Source organism: Cygnus olor, chromosome 6, assembly GCF_009769625.2.
Source record: "Cygnus olor isolate bCygOlo1 chromosome 6, bCygOlo1.pri.v2, whole genome shotgun sequence".
In the NCBI taxonomy this organism is placed as follows: domain Eukaryota; kingdom Metazoa; phylum Chordata; class Aves; order Anseriformes; family Anatidae; genus Cygnus; species Cygnus olor.
Genome location: NC_049174.1, coordinates 8,717,389 through 8,740,208, shown reverse-complemented (window position 1 = coordinate 8,740,208; position 22,820 = coordinate 8,717,389). Strand labels below are relative to the sequence as shown.

At 47.3% G+C, this 22,820-nt stretch overlaps 2 protein-coding genes across 2 annotated transcripts in view; both read left to right on the top strand.

The window, feature by feature from the left end:
* The window catches only part of ABCA12 (ATP binding cassette subfamily A member 12), an 85,324-nt gene extending 75,366 nt beyond the window's left edge, over positions 1-9,958 (top strand). The window contains exons 45-54 of the mRNA XM_040560783.1: positions 1,032-1,300; positions 1,910-2,120; positions 3,741-3,850; positions 4,432-4,576; positions 4,709-4,843; positions 6,092-6,195; positions 6,468-6,560; positions 7,014-7,119; positions 7,828-7,965; positions 9,185-9,958. Of these exons, the coding sequence (XP_040416717.1) occupies positions 1,032-1,300; positions 1,910-2,120; positions 3,741-3,850; positions 4,432-4,576; positions 4,709-4,843; positions 6,092-6,195; positions 6,468-6,560; positions 7,014-7,119; positions 7,828-7,965; positions 9,185-9,304 (1,431 nt within the window). The 3' untranslated portion in view covers positions 9,305-9,958. The remainder of the gene's footprint in view (positions 1-1,031; positions 1,301-1,909; positions 2,121-3,740; positions 3,851-4,431; positions 4,577-4,708; positions 4,844-6,091; positions 6,196-6,467; positions 6,561-7,013; positions 7,120-7,827; positions 7,966-9,184) is intronic.
* Positions 9,959-22,051: 12,093 nt separating this feature from the next.
* Positions 22,052-22,820, top strand: part of BARD1 (BRCA1 associated RING domain 1) — a 46,328-nt gene continuing 45,559 nt past the window's right edge. The window contains exons 1-2 of the mRNA XM_040561750.1: positions 22,052-22,268; positions 22,350-22,406. Of these exons, the coding sequence (XP_040417684.1) occupies positions 22,084-22,268; positions 22,350-22,406 (242 nt within the window). The 5' untranslated portion in view covers positions 22,052-22,083. The remainder of the gene's footprint in view (positions 22,269-22,349; positions 22,407-22,820) is intronic.

Below are 22,820 nucleotides of genomic sequence, written 5' to 3'. Positions count from 1 at the left end.
GTTCTTGCCGTACAAACTAGAGAGTGATGACTAGATTTGATTGCCCTGAGTGTGAAGTGTGCTGCATTAAGCCCAGCACCAGCTGTCTGTCAGCTAGATCTGTAATGCAGTCTTCTCCCTGCAAGGACGAAAAATGACTCTGAGACAGTGATGATTCCCTAAAGTCAAGCCTTTTCTTAAATAGAGATATCCCTAGGAATCGGTGGGATAAAAACGTAAAATGTACACCTTATATCTAGATGTTGTTTTTTTTTTCTTTTACATAAATGGCAATTGCTTTGTAAAACGATAGCTGCATTGGATTTTGCTCTCCAGGTGGATAGCGCTTGCTAAGCAACCCCCTGGATTTTAGGGATGTAAGAATATAATCTGGTTTTATCTCTCTGTTCTCCAGAGGCAGGGAGTCAGCCTCTCCCCATGCTAATTTACTGCCTCTCCACTTTGCAGCATGTACTAATCCTTTCTTCTGCTAGAGATGTACCAAATCTCTGCATATGAGAGTGCGTAACTGTTAGGCCGTGCACTTGGCTCTTTTGCCATGAATTAACTGGAAAAGCCCTTTTATGTCTATTAGTGCCAAATCTCGTGTTTTATGGAGATGTTCTTCCAAGAAAACCAGATAGGACAGCGCTCCAGAGGAGCGAGACTGGGGAACAGTCCATGCTCTGCAGTGGGTTGGTGCAGCAACAGTAATTTTGGGCAGTGCAGCTCTGTTGCAGGACTCAGCTCTGGCTCACGGGTGGGTTTCTGGCTGCTTGCGTGCAGCGGGTGAGGTGGCTGCTCCAGGAACTGGATGCTGCTTACTATGGGTGATCACAGCCTCTTGACTTCTCTGACCTTGTGTCTGTGAAACAAGCTGTCTCCAGAGCTCTTTGCTCTCAATTTATCTCTGCTTTGAGACACAAGCAAATCCCAATGTAATTGTTACACTTCAGTCACACAGTGAAACCTGTGAATTTATTCTATGAATAAAGACAGTGACTCTGCTGTTTTTTTGTTTTGTTTTGTTTTGTTTTGCTTTTTTTCTCCAGGGCTTGCATGATCTCGCTGAAAACTTAAGGCATGTGTTCCTTCTGTTCCCACAATTTTGCTTTGGCTATGGCCTGATTGAACTGTCGCAGGATCAGGCGCTGCTGGGCTTCTTAAAAGCCTACGGAGTGGACTACCCTGACAAAACCTTTGAGCTGGACAAGACCACATCCAAGCTGTTTGCCATGTTTATCCAGGGCACCGTGTTTTTTGCCATTCGTCTGACAGTTCATGACAGGTTGATTCAGAAGGTCTGGAACAACGTACTGCAGTAAGTAACATCTGGAGTCTCGCAGTGAGAATGGACGAAGCCAGTGCTCAGTGGTTCTATTCTGGGCTCTTGTGCCATTGTTGTTGATTATTCAGCCCATAAATTTCCGAGATGCTCTGCAAACACAGAATAAGTTTTCTCTGACACAGTGATCAACTAATAGAGGTGTAGGTTACTGGAGTCCTTTCCTAGTCCTTGCTGGCTCAGGGACTGAGCCCCCGTTTCAGGGCTCTGGCTTTGGTGGGCTGATGTTTAGCTCGTTGGTGAGAGGAGTGAGTCCACTGAGATCCTCCTCAGTTTGAATCTCCCCATCTTTTTCCAGTGAGGAGTGAGAACCTGTTCCCTGCACCATGAGCGTGGCCACAAGGCAGGACCTGCTCCAGCTCAGAATATTTCCTGAATGAGAGAGAAAATGAGGCAGAAAGAGAACACACTTTTTTTTCTTTCTTTTTTTTATGCCTTAGAGGGAGCAAATAGAATAGAAACTGCATACCTGTGTGTATTTGCATGCTCTGGGGTCTCGCAGGACGGCTCCTCAGTATCCCAAACACACAGACCCCTACTGTCTGTGATTTCCAGAGGGTAATGGCCCCTGTTCCCTCCACATAGGTACCTGTTTGACAGAGTGCATGGCAAAGCACTGCTTCTGCTGCCTGTGACTGACGAGGACGGGGATGTCCAGGCAGAGAGGAACCGGGTAGAGTCCGGCAAAGCTGACTTCGACGTGGTGCAGCTCCAGAACCTCACAAAGATCTACCACCTTCCCCACAAACGCATCGTGGCTGTGAAAAACATCAGCCTGGGGATTCCTGCTGGAGAGGTAAGCCAAGGGAAAAGGCTACAGGGGGGACACTGGGACAGATCCAAAGTCCCACCATCATCTTCTCTCCCAGTCCTTGCCACTGTCCCAGTACTAATGGAATGGTTTGCTTTGCTCTGACTTCTTTCTTCCTTCCTTCACCTTGCACTTACTATATATTAATTCTTGGAGTTCCAGTAGCAACTAAAGGCTCCTGGTAGATTTGGGACACCAAGCACCAAGCTGAAGGCCCTAGAAACAGGAATAGTGGACGAGACAGTGTGGGGCAGTAGTTAGAGCAAATTGTCTGCATGTTGTGTTTGCAAAGCACCTAGCACAGCGTGGTCTTGGAGGGATCACTGTGGCTTGCCATACATAAATGAAGACAGCAGCGTTTTGCCAGTTGCAATTCTTCATCTAAACTAAACTGCATGTGAGACAGTGAGTCAGGGTTATCTGCTTGTGTTTGCCCATCAGAGAAAGCAAAATCACTTCAGCTGTACACGCATTTCCATGAATCAGGACTTTAAAGAGAAAAACATTCTTCAGTCACATCAGTTCAGTTACCTATAAAAACACTAACTTAGGAGAAAAGAAAAGACAGGAGCACATGGAACATTATCTGAGACCCATAGGAAAATTTATGGGGCCTCTGGAGGCCAGATCCTATCTCAGGCTGTTCACCTGACTAGTGGGGAAGCTTGGAAATAATCCTGGGTATCATTGAGCTACTGGGCACGTGAAAGAATTCAGGGTGCTGGGCAGGAGGACAGCAGCTTCACATGGGCAGTGTGGCCACTGTTCTTTCTGGCAGAGGATTTCTCCAAACCACAACAGGCATCGAGGCTTCTAACTCCTGGCAAAAGTCATCCCAGTGCTGGTGGGGCTTGGGGTGCCATTCCTCACTGATCACTGCAGGCTGTGCACAGACACTGTCCCTGCGTGTAACTTGAGGTGGGGATGAGCTCTGGATGGATGCTGGGCCTCTGGACAGGACCCAGCACACTAGGGTTTTCAGATCAGCTGGTCTGTGTTAATGATATCAAAATAACAGTAATTATCAGCACAATGGTTATTGCTTATGCGACACACAACTGCATATCTCCAACCTCAGCAATAAAACATGGATTTTAGCATGAGATACTGAACTGCACTACAGGGAGCCAGTTCTTAATCTTATTAATGTAGTGCATTAGTGAGATTATTTGAAGAAAATCTTGTGTCACATTAAGGTTTTACCAATGACAGGACAAACCTCACTCACCTCATCCCTATGAATATCTCTGTTCCTGTCAATGGGATGTTTTGCACAAATGAGATGATCAGGATTTGGCCTGTCAGATGAGTTCGCTGCAAAAATGCACCTTGCAGTAAAAGGAACGACTCTATTAGAGACACGTCCTTGATTCTTCACCATATCAAACAAACGATCCTAATAAAAGCTGCGGTATATTGTACCATAAACAACCTCCATTATAACGTTCGTACGCTCCGAGTATCTCTGCCTCTCTTGCAATTCATCTTGCTCAAGGGTCCAGAGGAAAGAAGTGACAAGCTGCACTGAGCGCTCATCTCAGTGCAATATTTCTGCATTATAAATACAGCATGGTTACGTTTCTACCTTTCTTTCCCACAACCCAGTGCTTCGGCTTGCTTGGTGTGAACGGAGCTGGGAAGACGACCATCTTTAAGATGCTGACAGGTGATATCGGAGCGTCCAGCGGCAGGTTGCAGGTCCAGGATCACTCTGGGTATGGAGATGTGATTTCAGGGGAAGGCGCGTGAGCAGATCAGCCTGGAAACAGTTTATAAGGCTGGATGGCAAAGAAAAAAAAAGTTAAAGTCTGAAACAAAACCAAACATTCAAGGCAGAGCAAAAATGAATAAGGCAGGGAGCTTAATGCTTTGAAGATGGCATACTTGCTTCCTTACCGTTTGCATTTTGCTGTCATACCTCTGCTGTTCTCAGTGGTGTTTCTTCCACTTCATTCCATTCATTCCATCTAGATCCTCAGATCTTCCACTTCTGGAGACCAGAAGGACTCATCTCTAAGCACTGTTTAACAGGAGTGGGCTTGGTGGCAGCTATGCTATCTGAAGGGTTGGTGGTAATTGGAGACTTAAGTGCTAGACACTGTGGTTCACAGATACAGCTCTTCCTTTGCAGAACTGAGGGCCTGAAAGCTGAAAGTCTGCAAATTCATAGCATTTCTCTTCCAGGGCTGGGGAGGAGGTAGGAAGCAGAAGAAAGGGTTTTTATCTCTGCTATCTGATTCCAAAGTGCATTAGCAATTCAGTGTGTTTAAACTGACTTGCTGACTTCCTTACACAGGTCCTTGAATGACATCAGCGAGGCACACTGGTCGTTGTTTGGCTACTGTCCTCAGGAAGATGCCCTGGATGACCTGCTGACAGTGGAAGAGCACATGTATTATTATGCTAGGCTCCACGGCATCCCAGAGAGAGAGATCAAAGGAGTGAGTAACACTAGGGCTTTACTTAAAGCATTTTCTTGTTATTGAGAGCCTTTCCATTGACTTAATTAGTATTTCACTGTAGGTGTGTGTGGTAATTAATTCCTGGGCACTGTTGTTCTCTTTTGCCTGTAGATTGTACTCCAGCTTCTCCACAGGCTGAATTTGATGGCCTACAAAGACCGAGTCACCTCTATGTGCAGTTATGGCACCAACAGGAAATTGTCAACTGCCCTGGCTCTCATTGGGAATCCATCTATTCTGTTGCTGGTGAGAAATGGGAGCCTTGTTGGGTGGAATTGAGCAGATCTCTGGGCTGGCAGCGGAACCTGAGCAGTCTAATGAAACCTTCTTAGACATGGCCTGCAGGACATTCCTCAAATGTCCATATGGAATAAATTAGCCTTACAACACGTGCATCCAAGGAAAGTTTAGATTCCAGCAAGCACCCACATTTTCTCTGAGGATGTAAGAGAGTGGTGAGTCTGCCAGATTCTGTTAGAATCTTTTAGAGGTCAAAAATAGGCCCTCTGTTTGCCAGTTAAATTTTCCTTGTTCCCAGCTCTTTCTCATTTTTGTGTATTGACTACCTTGTGTAGTCTTGCAAGAAAAGCAGTATCCAAAGCTGCAAATAAATAGGAGAGCAAAGGAGCAACTTCCAAGGTTAGAACATAAAACAGTTTTTTCTAGATTTGGCTTCCCCTTTTTTCTTTCACTTCAAACTTTCCAGTTCTTCCATGAGGTATGCCATTGCTGAAATACATTTTTTTTTTTGTGCAGTTTGTCACTTGTGTTTTGGATGTGTGCAGTGCTCTTTGGGCAGGTTTCCCAGCGTTAAACTTGTTGCCTAAGTGGACTTAAACCTCCCTTGCTCAAACACATATCCAGCCCTACACTTCTGCCTTTACTTCTGACCACACAAGCCCCTCAGCTGCTTTTGCAACATGTAAAATATCAATAAAAAGAGAAGGTAGGGAAATTTCCTCCATACTGACTGCTACATGAACCCAAGCTGTTTTTCTTCCTCATATAATGCATTACCCATAACAACAATTTGGTGATGGAAAGCTGGCTATCAATTTTATCAGCAATGCATGAAACAGGAGACAATATATTGTCTTTCATCTCTGGCTTACTGTCTGTGTAAATGGAGAAATGCAAGACTTGCTTCATCAGGTTGATCTTAGATGGTGTTACCACAGGCACTCAGTTCCTATAAAGAGTCCGATGGGGGCTTGGGAGTTTCCCCCGCAGTCACCAGGGGAGCTGGGCAACTCCCAAGGGCAGTGAGGATGGAAGTCTTAAGCTGACTTGCTTTTGCATGAAGGAAGCCTGGGATGTGTCAGTCATATCCATAATGCAGTTCAGGAGTATCCTTCTCCCTGATTTGTACCGCTGGCAGCTCACCTGGAGGTCCTTATTAGCAAATGTAACACTAATGATGAAGCTAAAAATAGGACAAGCCTTGGGAAGATAAGATTTTGAGTGCATTACATTTAGTCCTGTCTTTCCCAACAGGATGAACCAAGCTCTGGAATGGATCCAAATGCTAAACGCCACCTTTGGAAAATCATCAGTGAGGAAGTGCAGAACAAATGCTCAGTGATACTCACGTCCCACAGGTAGGGGTGCTTTGGCTTTCTTTCCAGTTTCAGGGTCTTCAGGAGGTGTGGAGAGGTCCATCCTCCAGAATTTTGATTGCTTCTTGCAGAATTTCAGGGCGCTGAGCTGTAACAGGTTTGGGGTTTTGCTGGGGCTGAATGGGGGTGCCCACGTAGACTCACAGCACTTCAGTACTCTAGGGAAGATGCAGTAATGTTCTCTGATCACCAAAGTAACTATTTTATTTATGCCTTCTTGATGACTTATTCAAGTTTCTTGGTTGCTTTTTCAGCATGGAAGAATGTGAAGCCCTCTGTACCAGGCTGGCTATTATGGTGAACGGGAGTTTTCAGTGCATCGGCTCTTTGCAGCATATCAAGAGCAGGTCAGTAAAGTGTACCAATTTCACTTCTACTGATTGGCATGTGGAGTTACTAGCACACAGCTTTGAGGGCTCTGGACATCAGACCTTTGTTAACAGGGCATCAAAATAAGCAATTTTCTATTTTATGTTCCCTACTACACCATTGAAATTCTGTTAACTAATGCGCTTTCTGCTCTCTCACAGCCTTTTTTTCCAAGAGATGTGTTCCCCAAAGTAATCTGTTCACTGCTGAAAATGTAAAATGCATGTTGGGGTTGAGCTTTGATTTCGTTAGTTATCACAATAGCTCAGTTTCTTATTGAGATTCACTCCAGGTCAACAACCCTGACCCCATTCAAGCTGCACTCTGCCTGCATTAGATTTTCCCAAAGAGGCTGTGCAGCACTCTCAAAGGATTTTCTTTATCTGTTTCTCCTTCCTACTGTGTTAATTGTGATTTTCTTTCTCACCTAGGTTTGGAAGAGGATTCACTGTGAAGATGCACTTAAATAGCAACACAGTTAGCACGGAGACACTGACACAATTCATGAAGTCACACTTTCCAAATACATGCCTGAAGGTAAGCAGGACAATTGCATTCAGGGGATGCCTTCTCAGCCTTTCCATATTAACCAACAGTATCTTTGCAAGGCACACATCTTGCAACACGCAGTACACAGAGATCCATGCTCTTAAAGTCTAAGGGATTCACACACTTGTTACAGCTCCCAACAGCATCACCCAAGGGCTGGAGCATCCAGTTTCCTTGATGGCTTAAGTAACTTCAGCCAGACAGCTATAGTGATCCTGTAAGGCAGCTGCAAGGTGACCCTCTGCCCCTGTGAGTTGTTCCACTGAAGCCTGACTGCATGGAGGAAATGCACTTTATATTCAGTGGGTAATGAGATGGTCAAGTGCTTCCAGTAACTGAATAACTGTAAAACCAGATCACTGAGTCACAAATCCCGTCCATAACCCAATCTTTGCATTAATGACAACAGCAAACTTGGAGTTGGGAATGCTCTGGTGACCCTCAAGCTTCCAGTTCTGGTGAAGCATCTCCCAGTCACAAAATTACAAGAACTCCCAATAGAGAAACACTGGTCACTAGCAGGCCATAAGGTCCTCACCTTTGGGAACCGGAAGGACAGAACACATCTTCTGTCCCTTCATTCTCCCATTGTCTGGCTCCTCTGTGCTTCCATCTTCATCCAGGCAGCCATCAAATCTGTCTGCTCTTCACAGGTAGCAACCTCTTAATTCTACCCCGTCATTTCTGTTCCCGCAGGATCGGCATTTCAACATGGTGGAGTACCATGTTCCAGTCTCTGCAGGAGGGGTAGCAAATATATTTGATCTCCTGGAAGCCAGCAAAGAAGCCTTCAAAATCAGGCACTTCTCAGTGAGTCAAACAACGCTAGAGGAGGTAAGGAATTAAAGATGTGTGGCCATCCGTTTAAAACTGTTAACAGGGGAGTAGACTGATGGTTACACATAATGGACTGCTGCACACAATAGACTACGTTTTGAAAGGGATTTCCATCTATATTCCTCCTGGGGATACTTTATCAGTACTACTGCCTCCAGATACCTGTGCTGGTGCTAGGAAATTGCACATAGAAAGCTGCCTGTAGCATAAAAGATCTGTTCTTCCCTCTGCCAATGCTGATTTCAGCACTCTTGTGAGCATGGATGAAGAGCAGGATTATGAATCACCCCAGAACTCAGTGCTAGGCCTTGTGATAGCAGATTTTTACCACCAGTCATGGAAATTTGCTTGATTTTGCCCTTTCTTATACTGTATTTGATTGCAAGTTCATTTTCCCTTGGAAGAACATTGCCACTGCCATCAAAATCTTGTAGGAACTGTCTCAGCTGAAGGGGTGCCATAAGCACCTACCCAGAACAAACCATTCTGTTGAGCATCAGCATCTGATATATTCAGTCTGCCCCAGAGACAGGAGCAAAACTGCAAGCCCTGTAATCCTATAAATTGTTCAACAGAGATCTGGGGGAGGAGGGAAGGAGGTCCTTGATATTGTTTTAATAAGGGGCCATGGTTGTGAGAGAAATGGGCTGACAAACAGCAGGAAGCTCCAAGTCGTGTTTTGTGGGAGGACAGCATGGATTTGTGTGTATGCAAATGTGATTGCAGATAGTGTTCCAGTAAGAATATTTTATGTATACATTAGGTACTGTTCAAACGGAGACTGTTATGTGTGATTATGTATACCTATCTATATCATATGCAGCTGTGCATGCATGGATGTCAATTATATATAGACAGATGGGTTTATAAAGTAATAATATAGATGTATTATGCTGTGATCAAAACCAACTACCACACAGGGGTATTATCTCACTAGTACTTCGGAAACATGAGCTGCAGGACAATTAGGTTTTGCACAGGAACATCTCCCTCTGCATCCCCGGGTGTCCATTCAGCAGTAGAGGAGTGTGCATCCATTTATTTACATTAGGCCATAGAAGCCCAACTTCTGCAATTCTCAAATCCAGTGTGAATCCCTTCCCGAGCACCCTCTCCAGGGCCACAGTCAAATGAACAACCATTCCTCTTTTTTATTCATTCGTATTATAAATTCCTTACGCTGTCACATACTGAATGTTTCCCTTTAAACTTCTAGGTTTTCATCAACTTTGCCAAAGATCAAGCAGATCCTGATGGTGTGGATGTAGCTCCCGATGTGACATCAGACAGCTCTGACACATGCAGCCAAGCCAGCACCCTCAGCTCCATCTATTGAAGAGGCCCAACCACAAGGGATCGCAGAAGCTGCGGAAAAAAACTGACATTACCCCTCAGGGTTCTTTCAGTTTCTTCCTGTTTTCCACGATTCTAGGATGGCAGGCATACAAAGTCACATTTTCTTAAAGTACTTTTAAAATATGCACATATTTTGTTACTAGGAACACAGTAGGCACTTAAGACTAGCATTTGGTTACGAGTCAGATTGGTCTTTCCACAGCTGTTGGTTTTTGGTCCCCAGTTGTTGTCTGATGACTTTCATACCGGTGAGCACTTAGTTAGCATCACCAGCTCCTGCTGGTCGTGGCTGTTCGCTTACAGCCGAAATGGCCATGGCAGAGCAGAGGAGCTGTTGGCAGTGCAGGCTGTTTGACAAAAAAGCAGCCCTGTGGCTGCCCTCTGAAAGCCCACACTCCCCCCCTTGCTCTGCAGCAGACTTCCTGGAGGACGGAAAGTTGCTCGGTTGTGACAGGTTCCCCACCTGTGAAATAGGGTTCCTGGCGCTGCCCTACCTCACAGGGGTGTTGTGAGGATGTAGGTGTTGTGTACTGCGAGTTGCCTATGCCTTTGGTGGGGCCATCTTCGGTACTGACATAGAGCTTATCTGCATGTGTGGGTTATGGCAGTACAAATATAACTCTTTTAGAAGTCACTGCTTCCCCTGGTGTCTTGCTGTGCTTTATTACAGCTCTTTGTAATACCTAGGGTAAGTCCTCAGCTCCCAGGCAGTTCTTGGCTCTTGGTACCCCATGGAAGGTCTCTACCCCAAGCAGCTTCCTTGTCCTTTTGGCTGGTGGCCAGGGCTCCTTCATTACAGCAGAAGAAGGACAGAAGCAGCACTATTTCCTGAATCCTTTTGTATGGAGATGTTTGCTTCAGAAGGTCACATTTCCCCGAGCAAAGTAGAAGCCACGAGAAGCAGCCTTGCTCAGAAATCTGTGCATCTGCCCCTCTGACAGCCTCCCTCTCATGAGGCTCTGCCTCTCTGCTTCCATTTCAGTGACCCTCCTCACCACCACCGTTGTGGCCGTCCCAGTAGCTCAGCGGCTGTTTTCCTGCATTAAGGCACAATTAGTTCCTCCTTCACAGACTGCCCACTGGCTTTAAATGAGACTTCTGCTTACCTTGGAGCAGCAGACCCCCAGGAGCTGAGTTCAGCACAGCAGCACACGCATTCTCATTTTTTTCCCCCAGAATCATTAACAGCCAGAAGAGTTAAATATTGCATTTCATTATCTGTGGGAGCCACAAGGCCTCAAAGACTCACGTTTGGGTCAGGGCAGGTGCATGTGGTGCTATTAAAGCACATAATGAGCTTAGTCTTCGAGCTCAAATTTACTGTTGCTGGTAAAAGAAAAGAGAGTGCCAATACAGACAGGTCATACTTACCTTGGGAAGACCTGGAAGGGCCCACGTGACACTGCATTTTGGGTTCACATGCACAGTTCCAACCAGAGAAGGGTTTTTTTGGGGGAGGTTGATTTTGTTCGCACCCTCATCCCACCCCCACACCTAATTCGAGCCAAGGGAAACTTTAGGTGGAAGCTGCAAAGTGACACATCTTTCTCACCCCGAGCATCAGAGGAGTTTTACTAGTTTAGTTCCCATTTGATGCTGAGGCTTGCTGAAGTAATCATGCAAGGAATAGGTGTTGAGGATTTTACAGTGGGATACAGAAGTTCAGAGAGGTTACCTACTGCAAGGAGGTCACGCTTTCTCCTTCATCTCGCTGTAAACTTCTTGCTGATAGCAGGAGGAGTTTTGCTATGGATTGAAGGTTTTATCAAGCCTTGAATTATTCCTCAACCTGCTGACTGTAATTAAAACTGGAATTCAGCTTCTTTACAGAACGTATTTGACACCTGCAGTTTATAAGTAACTGAAAATGCTGCCCAGACATTCATTGTGGCTCCTATTATTATGTCTCCAGCTCTGCAAAAGCTCTTTTTTTCCCCCTCTCATTTTCATTGCATATCTTACACAGATCACAGTATAAAATTAAGCTTCTCTCTAATGGAGGGCTTGCGCTCCCTGCAAAGGACTCAGAGCATGAATGCCAATGATTTAAATGCAGCCTTGTAATACCAATCAGAGTATTATTTTATTATGTCGATGGCTTTGCAACTGCCAGTGAAAGATGGATCTTCAGACTCTGTCCAGATGTACTTTACATTTAATTGAGGGAGACTGATACAAAGCTATTCTTTTGTCCCTTCAGAGTCTTCTAATCAAAAAAAGAGGAAGTGATTCATTGGAATACTTCAGCAAGTTGCGGTTTAATTGGGTAAAATAGAATTTTAAAAAAAAAGGCAAAGAGCATTCTTTGAATTTCCACCCAATTCTGGCATTAATAGAAACATCTGCTTCATGTGAAATGTGTCATCGCCATGATATACACTCTCCGATTTCACTTGCAGGTAAAAATAAAACATCTGCTATTGCAATCAAGTCTGTAGGTATTGGTCCAAACAAGCAAAAGTTTGCATACTTATGGGAATTTAATTGAAACCTGTGGAGAAGTAGTTACAACTGTTAAGGGGCTTGAAGCATCTGGCAAGGACGCTGTATAAAACATCACCGGAGGCTGATTTATCTTTTTTGCCGTCTTAGAAACTCACTTCAGAGCCTCGTCGTTTTAACCTGTCCTTTTCCAAGGTAGGTCATGCTCCAGCCTTGACTCCAGGACAAGAGACATGGAAGCTAATTATATCCTGCCTCCGAAAGCTGGCTCTGGGTTTCTCATCACCCCTCAGTCTCCCCAAGGAGAGCTCGTTCTGGTTGCAGGGGTGGCTGGAAATACAGAGCTATGGCTCAGAAACAACTTTTTCAATAAAGCCAGCAAGCCCAGTCCTATTTTTTGGTCTGAGCAGGGAGTTAAGGTCACTGAAAACATTGACCCCAGTGTCCCTGGAAGGGACAGAGGAGTGCTCTGCGTACTGCCACACAGCACCTCTCCGTGAGCGAGAGATGAATGCTGCAGTCCAGGGGGAAAACAATCTTTTCATCTCACTTCTTTAATGCAATCTCACTTCACCCACCCTAATAACCTTTGTTCGAGGCAACGGGGAGTGACAGTGCCCTGCCAGAGCGATCACGCAGCCTGTATGTGTTAATTGGAACTGCGCGGGCTACAGCTGGGCTTAATTTAAGAATGCTCTGAAATATTAGAAACACGAGGTGTACACAGTGCAATAGCTAAACAAGTCCAGGGAGTCAAGGAGGAATTTCATAATTGGTTATGTGGATTGTGAGATGGATTCAAATCAATTTTGTAATTGGAGATGTGGACTTGGAGACAGCGACTCAAATCTCTGTCCCAGCCCTGCTTCATTTATCTCTTCGCGCCACTGATGAGAGTGTGGCACTTCTCAAGCCTGATCCTTGCTTGGCTTCAGCCCCGATGCAAGTGGCCACCAAGGGCAGCCAAGGAAAGCTGTCCAGAAGGGCCAAACTAAACAGCAGTTATCCTAGCCCTAACCGCTACTGTGAATATAAATTAAGGGCCTAACAGGACTTCTGTGTCCTTTCATGAGAACCGCAGCGGTGGTTTTGTCCCCGGATCGGGTCAGCGAGCAAGGTCATGGGTCAAACACGTCCAGGTAAAGAGCTTTTTGCTCAAGTGACCAGCAAAGCACAGGAGCTGGTGATACCCACAGACCTGCTGCCATGTGTGAAGTCACCCTTGGGATCCAAAATTTGCAGCGTCCAACCTCGCAACAGGCTCAGGAAGGGGCCTCAGCTTGTCCCAGAGGCCTCAGCTTCCTTAAGTTCCTGCAGCTTCACTGAATCTGCTGCGAGGATTTGGGGCTTTTTACAAGCCAAGAAAAATGTAAGCTCCTGCACTTAATAGGGGAATTGTTTTTTTGTGAGCTGGTGGAGGAAGAAAAATGGTTGTTGGATGGCAACAGCACATAGCATGATTTTACTCCCTATTTTTTTCCAGACAACAGCTGTGATCTTGCATAGCTATAACAAAATATCAACAGCATATTAGAAGGGAGTGCAACAGAGAAAAGAAGCAGTGGGGAATGACAAAAACGAATTTGCCAGGATTATTATTCCACGACAGTATTTAAATAAAAAAAAAAAAAATCACTCTAATTAATTTAGTTGTTCAGGGAGAGGGAGGAAATAAGGAAGATGGCACTGAAATAGTAAGAACAACATTAGTATGGGACACGGCCAGCAGTAACTTAGTGTTGGCTTTGCTCCTCACGCTGCTCGCATACGCAGAGCTGGTAATGAGGGAGGGCGATCAGCTCCACGGTGCTGGGGTGCAGCCTGCTTTGGGGGCCACATCGGTCCATGCCAGCCCCCCCAAAAATACCTACAGCATCAGGGGGAGCTGCGCAAGGCCCCCGATCACCCCAAGGGGTAACATTTTTAGGGGGATTGGGACCTGGTATGATCCTGTAGTGTCTGAAAGGCAGCACGTGCCAAAATGGAGGGGACGGTCGCGGCGGCCACATGCTCGGTTCGCGGGGTGCAGCCCCCTGCTTCACCTCTAATCGCTGCTCTGGGAGACTTTTGGAAATAGGCCGTCACCAGGAAGAAAAATTCTGAGGGACTCGTGCTGGGAAATAAGAGAAATAAATGATGGTTTTCCCACAAGTTTTAAGGCCCAAGGCAGCAATCTGATCATCTGCCCCAACCTCCATCTTAATGCAGGCTCTTGAATGTTAAGCAGCAGGTCTTTCACTACAAGCAAGCATTTTGTAGAAATAAAGCATCTTTTAGAGGGAGATCAGCTCTTTGCTGACTCCAAAAAAAAAAGAAACAAAAGAGTGCATCTTCAGGGCGGGAGGGAGGATTTATGGTAACCATACACGATAAAATCCAAGTGAAGACAGGGTAATAATTGAGGTTTTTACCTCCATTAGCAGGTCAAGGTGAGCTCTCAGCCCTCTCCTATCTCTGTCCTGGTTACCAGCTAAAGGGGTTTTACACAGCCCTGTGCTTTAATGTGCAGGGGCTGATTTGCAGCCAGAGCCTATCAAGGGGAAGCGTGCGCGGCGCAGAGCAAAGTGACCAGAGCAGGCAGGTCTAGGGATACTCGGGTTGCTCTCAGGAAAATAATATCTGCTCACCTCGTGGCGATGCTGGCCCTAACCAGAGGTTTTTCCTTAGCCAGTAGGACCCAGCAGTGTGAGGCATTGACGTGTTGGCCAGGCACTTCCTGGAGGCTGAAGCATTTGAGTAAGAATAAGAAAGAATAAGAACTCCGATAAGAAAACTGGTAAGAAAAATGCAGAGAGATATTTTCAGTCCAAACCTTAAGAGATGCTAGAAACACCAGCATACTTGTAAGTGCCCTCATCTCTCCTCAGGCTCTCCCTCTGGGGAGCTGGATGAAATATAGTAACTCAAAATGCCTTTTCACCCCCAGCCTTGAGCATAACACCCCCAAAGCAGTCTGACCCCACTGGTGCAAGCCAGGAGTGCAGCCCCTGGCTTGGAGCCTTACTGCAAAACCTGTCGAAGGGCTGTGGGACCACACCTTGCTCCCCAAAAATTCCTATTGAAAATCTTGTCAAAGAGAAAACAAAGCTGAAGGGGACTCTTCTTCACCAGTTGTGCCACCAGCCTGAGGGCTGATGTGTGTTGATAACCCAGGGATCCGACTTTAATACAAACTCATGTCACCTTGCACTAAATCGTGCCCTAAGGTGTGACACTGGTAGGGGCACAGCAGCAGGGGTTTCATACCTCTTCAAATGCTCCTTCTCGAGTGTTTCTTTAAATATCTTCAGTGTCAGTAAGACAAGCAAAATCTGAGACCACTGCCTTAATCAGATTAACAATTACAATCATTCCCATCCATCGGCGCAAAGCAGGCTGCAGCACTGCTGAATCCGTTCCGCTTCAGGAACTGGGGAAATCAGAGCCGCACCTGAGCAGCCCAACAAGGGCAGCTGGAGGCTCCCCGGGAAGGAGGAAGAGATCGATTGCTCAGGCTGACTTCTTTATTCATTTTTTTATTAGCCTTCAGAGCCTCCCTAGAAATTATTAAGGCTTCCCCAGGGAGCGCAGCGCTGCAAAGGGAGCGTTTACTCACGGAACGCTGCTTCACGCCGTGATAACCCTCTGTGCAAATGTGCTGGAGCAGCTGCACCCGTCTCCTCCCCCACTTGGGCAGCGAGGCTGCTCCTTAACCTGCTTTCCACGTCTTCGGCATTTGAAAATCCTCATTATAGGCTCAGCAAGCAACTTTTTTTTTTTTTTTTTTTTTTTTTTTTCTGCCCTGTAAACAGCTCTACGCCATGCATGGGTGGATGGTGGCAAAGGCAAAGCTTGTAGATTTGTTATGTACCCCCCCGGCTGTCAGCCTGAGGTTTGCTGGGTTAAATGCTGCCTCCTGCTCCTCAGGGCTGGGTTATAAACTGGGATTTATTAAAAAAAAAACACAAAACACCAGAGTTTGGCAGGATGAGGGAATACCATGGAGTTGCAGTAATGAGGACCTGCATTGGGTTGAGGCTCAACATCAGCTGGTATACATGCACTGAAGATACAACACTGAAACATACTGAAATTTCACATACTGAAATTACAAGGAAATTTCAGTGCTTGAAATCAGCTCGTATAACACTTTAATACAGCACCCCTTTGAGCAATACACCACCTCTTCCAGGCCCCCAGGCCAAGACCAAACAGCCCCTGTGGCTCTCACTTCGTGCAGGGCTTCTTCTGCAGCTTGTAGGCAAGCCCATCCATGGGTGAAAATGCAGCTGTCAACGCTGCTCGCACAGGATTTACGATGTGGCCTCAAAACACAGGAGGAAAAGCTGAACTCTCCTTTGATGTTTGCAATTGTAAACTGCAGACCTGAGCTGGACACGCTGTAAATAAGGAACATTAATCAGCAGCTAAGCAGCAAGTGGTTGCTGCTGCTTATTATAACGGCATAAATCATCGGGAGCTGTTGTGTTAATTTGGGTTTAGGAGGGATTACTCTAGTAAAAAAGAACATCCTTACCTATTTACAACATGCATATCCTTACCTGCAAGCACACACAGGTGTGCTGGGGAGTTTGCCTCTTAGTTTTCCCAGGGAAAACACCATGGGAGCTTTGAATGTGAGGGCTTGCAGTGGGTTTGGCTGAGTTTTAGCTGAGCACAACCTGCCTTGTGGTACCCATGGACATGGCACCCAGGGGAAAAGAGAGATGGGGAGGAACCAGGGCACCAGGGGGGTGCTTCCCATGCATGGCATCCTTGTACCTCTGCAGCAACTCCGTGGTTTTCCCTTTTTTTAAAAAAATCACTTTTAATTTCATTTGCAGCTCAGTTCTGGCTCTTATATTTAAAAAGCACAAGGTGTGATTTTGGGATGCTGAAGCCCTCTGCTCCTGCACTTGGAAGGATGGCTGAGCAGGGAGGGAGCGCGTGGGTTTAAATCAAGGAGCATTACCCACACATTTCATATTCTCCTGAAATGCCAAAATGCTGCACTCCCTGCTGCTCTATTTCCCTCATCTCTGGCCACTGGGGCCGCACCAGCATTTTGTGTGCAGAGCCTAGGGGGCAGCCAGGACCCCTTCCCAATTTCAGCAGGGATGGAGCTTCACTCCATGGGGATCCCCATCCTGGGCTTGGATGCATCCCCCCGAATAGCTGGGGGGTCTGTTCTGCCCCCCCGAATAACCTGGATTCCTCGAGGAGAGGAAGGCTTCTTGTCAAGAAGTCATGGCACTTTTTCCCCCAAAACACGCCCGGTGCCTGCGGTCCCAGCAATCTGTCTCATCTTGCTGAAACCGCAGGTGCCAAGCCCTGATCGATGTCGCAGAGCAGACAGCAGCCAAAAGGCAAATTTAAAAGTGAGAACTTCAAAGGGACGCTTGGCTGTACGTCTTCAAAAGGATATGTGCAGGGGAAAAGGGAATTAAATCCTGACAAAGGCACCCTGGCAGAAAGGAAACGCTTCCATGCTTTCTCCATTCGGAAAAAAAAAAAAAAAAAAAAAAAAAAAAAAGCACAACACCCCGAAAAACCAGTGCTTATAGTGGAGCCTGCACTGTCCTCAGCGTTTTCCCATCAGATGGATGTTCAGGGTCTGATCACAGCTGGTGGTCAGCTGCCCCAGCACCCCTCAGCACAGCCGAAACCTCACCAGAACCTTTAATGGGACCTGACGGGGGTTTAGTCCCGATCAAGAAATGGGCCTCGGGAAACAGAAGTCAGAAATATTAGGGGTTTTATTTTTTCCAATTTAACTAAAAGGGAAATAAAAAGGATTTTCTGTATTGGGGTGGCCCAAAGGTTTCCAGCAAGCTTCATGCTGCAAGGATACCTTCAAAAACGGGCTCATAAATCAGGTGTAAAGAGGATGAAAGCAATGCAGCACCCACATCTTGGCTCCACCATGCCGATTGCCTTTAATCACCCCCATCTTTATTAACCTGCGTTTGGTGTGTGCCAGAGGAACAGGCACCCAACCAGGGAGAGCTTCTCCGAGCACTGAGCCGGAGCTGAGGCTCCTTTTAATTATAATTGGGTTATTTACGATAGCTCTAGTACAATCGGGATAGTGTAACAGGACTAATTAGAGTGGGGCTAATAATAAGAGGGTTCAGGCCACAGCAGCCCCCACACGTTATGAAATCTGCACCCAACTTCTTCAAAGGCTTCCTTGGATTTGCCTCCCACTCAGAGGTAATCCAACATCTAAAAGCCGCTGCAAAGCTCTCACTGCCTTTTCCCGAGCATCCAGGCTCGCAGCGCGCCGACCATATGTCTGCCTCTGCCTGCGAGCAGATTGCACCAAATATTTTCCTTTTTCATCGTGGCTGAGCAAACAAACACCATCTGCAGGGCTCGCCGAGGGAAATCCTGGCCCCCACCGCGCCGACGGGATGCCAGCCCTGCGCGTCCACGTGGCTCCGCGCCGCTGCCATCGATGCCTGCCCTGGACAAGAGCCCTTCTCTGCCCCCCTCCCAACCCCCCCCCCCCCCCCCCCGATGGGTGAGGACCTCGCCTTTTCTGAACAGACCCAAAATTTGGATTATATTACAGAAATGCTTGCTCCCTTCAAAGGAGGCTGTCTCACGTTGAGCCAGGCTGTGGGACATTTTTTTCTTCTCCGTCCACAGCTATTTCTTGATTTCTTGGATGCACCCATGCTGCCAGAGGCTTTGGGCAAGTTTTAGCCATGCTCACATCCTTGGCTGAGGTCTGATGGCAGTTTTTGGTCCTGCTTGGGGCCAGGGGCCAGGGTGGGCGGCTGATGGCACGGGGCAGTGTATTCCCTGTTCAAACCTTTATGCCTATGGAAGTAAAACTCCCAAGGGCATTTTTTTATCTCTGTTACTTTGCTTTCTGAAGGAAACCCCTCTTTCCACACCCCGCAGAGGGTGAGGAGAGGAAAAACCAGGAGGGTAATCTCAATTTCACAAAATCCCTTGCAGTTTTGACTGAGCCAGGGATTTGCAGAGAGCTCCTGCTGAGTGATGGGCCCGCCGGATGCAGGTGCAAATTATCTGCCACCTTGGTGACTTTGTCACTCGCCCTTCTGTGGCACCGGCTCCACAGCACATGCTCTGACCAGATCTTCTGTACAAGCAGCCTTTGGATTTAGCAATTCACATGGCGAAAGCAGAACCGATGAACCACAGGCTGCTGCTGCCATTAATTAAAAATGCCATGTCTAACACCAGCAGATGTTCCTGCTGTTGAGCCTCGACTAATAATTTAACGCCGTGTAATGCAATGCTGACTGTGCTGCTTAGTCTGAATGCCTAATAGACTTTTTTTTTTCTTTTCTTTTTTTTTTTCTTTTTTACAATTGCTATTTCCTTTTGGGGATCAAATCCCTCAATATTCAAGCGAGCTCAGCCCACTGAAGGCTTTGGTTCAGACATTTGGGGAAACAGCAAGCACAAGGCTGCTCCTCCTGCACTGCTCTTTCAGTCTTCTGCTGGAGCAGACCAGTCCTGGTGGCAGGATGCGAGATGCAGGAACAGCCACCCTCCTCGTCATTGTGTGATGAATCGCATAGTGGTGGTCCATTTATTGAAAAGCAGCTGGGCAACCTTGCTAATGAATGGGATATCAGGTAGCGGTGTATTTGCATAGAAGGGTCTTTACCAGATGGGCCACGCATGATATGACACAGTAGGATTTTACCTGTGCCATCCTTCAGCACCTGTTTTGCTCTGAAGCCCTACATTGTTGGAAAACCATGTTATCAGCTTAGCATGGCCACGATCATCGCTGTCTTGGTGGGGTGCAGCATGGCCGATTCACACGTGTATCCCGTGCCACTGCCACACTACATCATACCACTGCTGAAACCACTCTACCAGCTTGCTGTCACACTATGAATTTATTTTAAAGTGTGGGGGCCTTATACTGCCTGGGATGGCTTTCCTTGTACTTTAAATACTGCATAAACCAAATTTGGCAATATATTTCTCACTCCTCCTGTTCTCTGCATTGTTTTTTTTTGCTCCTGACTGTCCAATTGCTTGCAGTAATTCACTTCAGGGGAAGATGTTTCTTAGATTTCCAAGAGCGTCCGCTCCTTAACCTTTATAAAATTAGGGCAAATGAATCACTTGTGACTTTTACATCTTTCTTGAACACAAGTATTTGTTTGAGGCTGGCTGCCCAGGGCAGTACTTTGCCTTAGTTTAACTTAGTTGTAAATGTTTGTAAATGCTCACATAATGTCTCAGCACAATGGAGACCACACTCACACAAGCAGATTTATCGAGAGGGACAGTAAACATATTTCAGCGAGGGGAAAGGCAGACGAGGTGCTTATCTGTTTTATTGTCCTATACAGTATATATCGACACCTCATATTTTGTGAACATAAATGCCAGGTTGACTCAAGAGCTCTATGGATCATGTGTTTTTTGTAACTTGTGCTCAAACGCCTCAAGTTGCATTAAAGTTGCACCTGAGCAGCAGGTCCTTTTGCCATCTTCTGGCATGACACACTGGGAGATGTCAGGAGATGCCAGGCACTCATTTTTTGGAATGTAGGACAAATTCACAGGAGCTGAGCAAGAGGAAAGAGTATGTTAACATTGGAAACCATTGGTGTTTAATAGCCAAATGACGGTATTAGCTTATTTTGTAAGTTTATCCTGGTTTCAGAGGGTTGATGGAGCAGGTGCCGGTCCCAGCTGTGTGCCCCGACATCGTCCCTCTCCTGTATCCAGACATTTTGGTGTGTGAGCGTATGATGGGATGAGGCACCACCAGGAGCAAGGGAGACGTACTGGTCCCCACCATCATCCTGATGGTGTTTCAGCCTCTCACACCTCAGCGTGCTCCAGATGACCATCCTGAACCTAAGAGACTTCAGGTTTCTGCATCCTGCATGGCGCTGATCTCCTCGTGCCTATGGCTGATGTTCTCCTTGTACCTGTGGCTAATATCAGTTGCAAAGACCAATATTTAACCTTCCATAAATGGCCAAAACAGCACCCAAATTTCAGCTGGTGACATCATACCAACATCTGTTTTCTGCTGCTCTTGCCAGCCAAATTTGCCTGCTCCGCGTCACTTTTGTGATGAAGTTCCCTCAAAGAATAACTCGCTTGCTTTAATCGTGTTTGCACTGAGATTTATGGCGTGATGCTTGCTCACTGGTGGAGCTTCTCAATGCGAAATGTCAGTAAAGCCTGTTATAAATTGCTTCTGGCATTTCTACTCTATCTTTTATTTGGCCGGGAGTATTTCTACCTGAAAGTGATAAATTCTTGCTATAGCTTCTTTATGTGCTTCAGTAATTACACCGTGCAGGGGAGGCGGCGGAGGCTTCCACAGAGGCATCCCGACAAAAATAGCAGCCCACCGAAAGCAGGAGGCTGGGCTGAGCTGTGAGGCGTTACCAGGCACACAGGCCAGGAAACATAAAAAAACCACCTCAAAACATGTGACAGTGGTGAAACGTTCCCACCTAGCTCTGACTGGGGGGCAGGAGAAAGGGAAGAAACAGATATTGGCCGTCATGATGGATATGCATGGGTTATATGATGGGAATGGAGCTGAGCCTCCACTGCACCCCTTTTGGGGAGTTTTGGGGGTACTGGAGATGTTTCAGGGGTTTTGGGGCACTGTGATGCCCCTGCTTGAGGGTTTCAGGTATTATTTAGATGGGAGGTATTTCTGATATGTTAGATTTGTTCGTTATAGACGGGGAGGTGTTGGAGAGAGGCCTCTGGTGAGGCCGCACCTTAAGGACTGTGTTCAGTTTTGGGCCCCTCACTACCAGAAGGACATCGAGGCCCTGCAGCGTGTCCAGAGAAGAGCTACGAAGCTGGTGAAGGGCCTGGAGCACAAGTCCTGTGAGGAGCGGCTGAGGGAGCTGGGGGTGTTTGGTCTGGAGAAGAGGAAGCTCAGGGGAGACCTCATTGCTCTCTGCAACTGCCTGAAGGGAGGTGTGGGGAGCTGGGGGTCAGCTTCTTCTCACAGGTGGCTTCAAGTTGCACCTGGGGAGGTTCAGGTTGGAAATGAGTGGACATTTCTTCTCAGAAAGAGTGGTCAGGCATTGGGACAGGTTGCCCAGGGAGGTGGTGGAGTCACCGTCCCTGGGTGTGTTCAAGGAAAGGCTGGACGTGCTGCTTAGGGACATGGTGATACTGGTATTAGGGGGATGGTTGGACCAGACGATCTTGCAGCTCTTTTTCAATCTTAATGATTCTATGACATAGTAAAAAAGAGACGCTTCAATTACCTACACCCTGACCGAGGGGCGCCCCGCCCGCCATTTCCCTCAGCCACCCCGCCCCCGGCCCAGGGCGGGCTCGGCGAGTGCCGCATGCGCGATGGTGGCGGGCGGGCAATTCGGAGCGGCGATGGCGGCGGGCCCCCGTGAGGCGCTGCGCGGCCGCTCCGGCAACCGGCTGGACCCGGGCGGGCAGCCCGGCCCCATGGCGCCTCCGGGGCACCCCTGGGCGCTCACCCGAGCCGCGCTGGGGCGGCTGGAGAGGGCGCTGAGCTGCTCCCGCTGGTAACGGGCGCTTCATCCCTTCTGTTACCGAGCCTTCCTCCCGCGTTAAAACTAATGGCGTTTTCTTTCCTCCGCCCTCAGCGCAGGTATCCTGAGGGAGCCCGTGTCCCTGGGGCGGTGCGAGCACGTCTTCTGCCTGTGAGTAGCTGGGGGCTTCGGGGGACACAGCCCCGCGGGCTGGGCAGGGGGCTGATGCCCTCCACCGCTATGGGGCGGCTGTGGGGTTTGTGGGGGCTGGGGTCAGGCTTTCTGGGGTGTTGGGTGAAGGGTTTGGGGCGTTTGCCCGCTGCTAAGGGCATCGTCGGCCTGGGAAAGTCAGTATCAGTCATAGTAGGGTGAGGGTGCACGACAGCTTGAGGTTCTTTGCATTTTCAGCTCCTTGAACAGCCTAAATAGCAGCTGCTTTGCTCCCCCAGGCCTGTCAGTGTAACTTTTCCCATATTCATGTCTCCTGACATCCTGCTAACCACCTCTGAGGAGGCAGACATCACGTGGCCTGTGCTGGGACATTTGCCTGCATTCCCCATACAGGCGGAGAGGCGAACGGCTCCT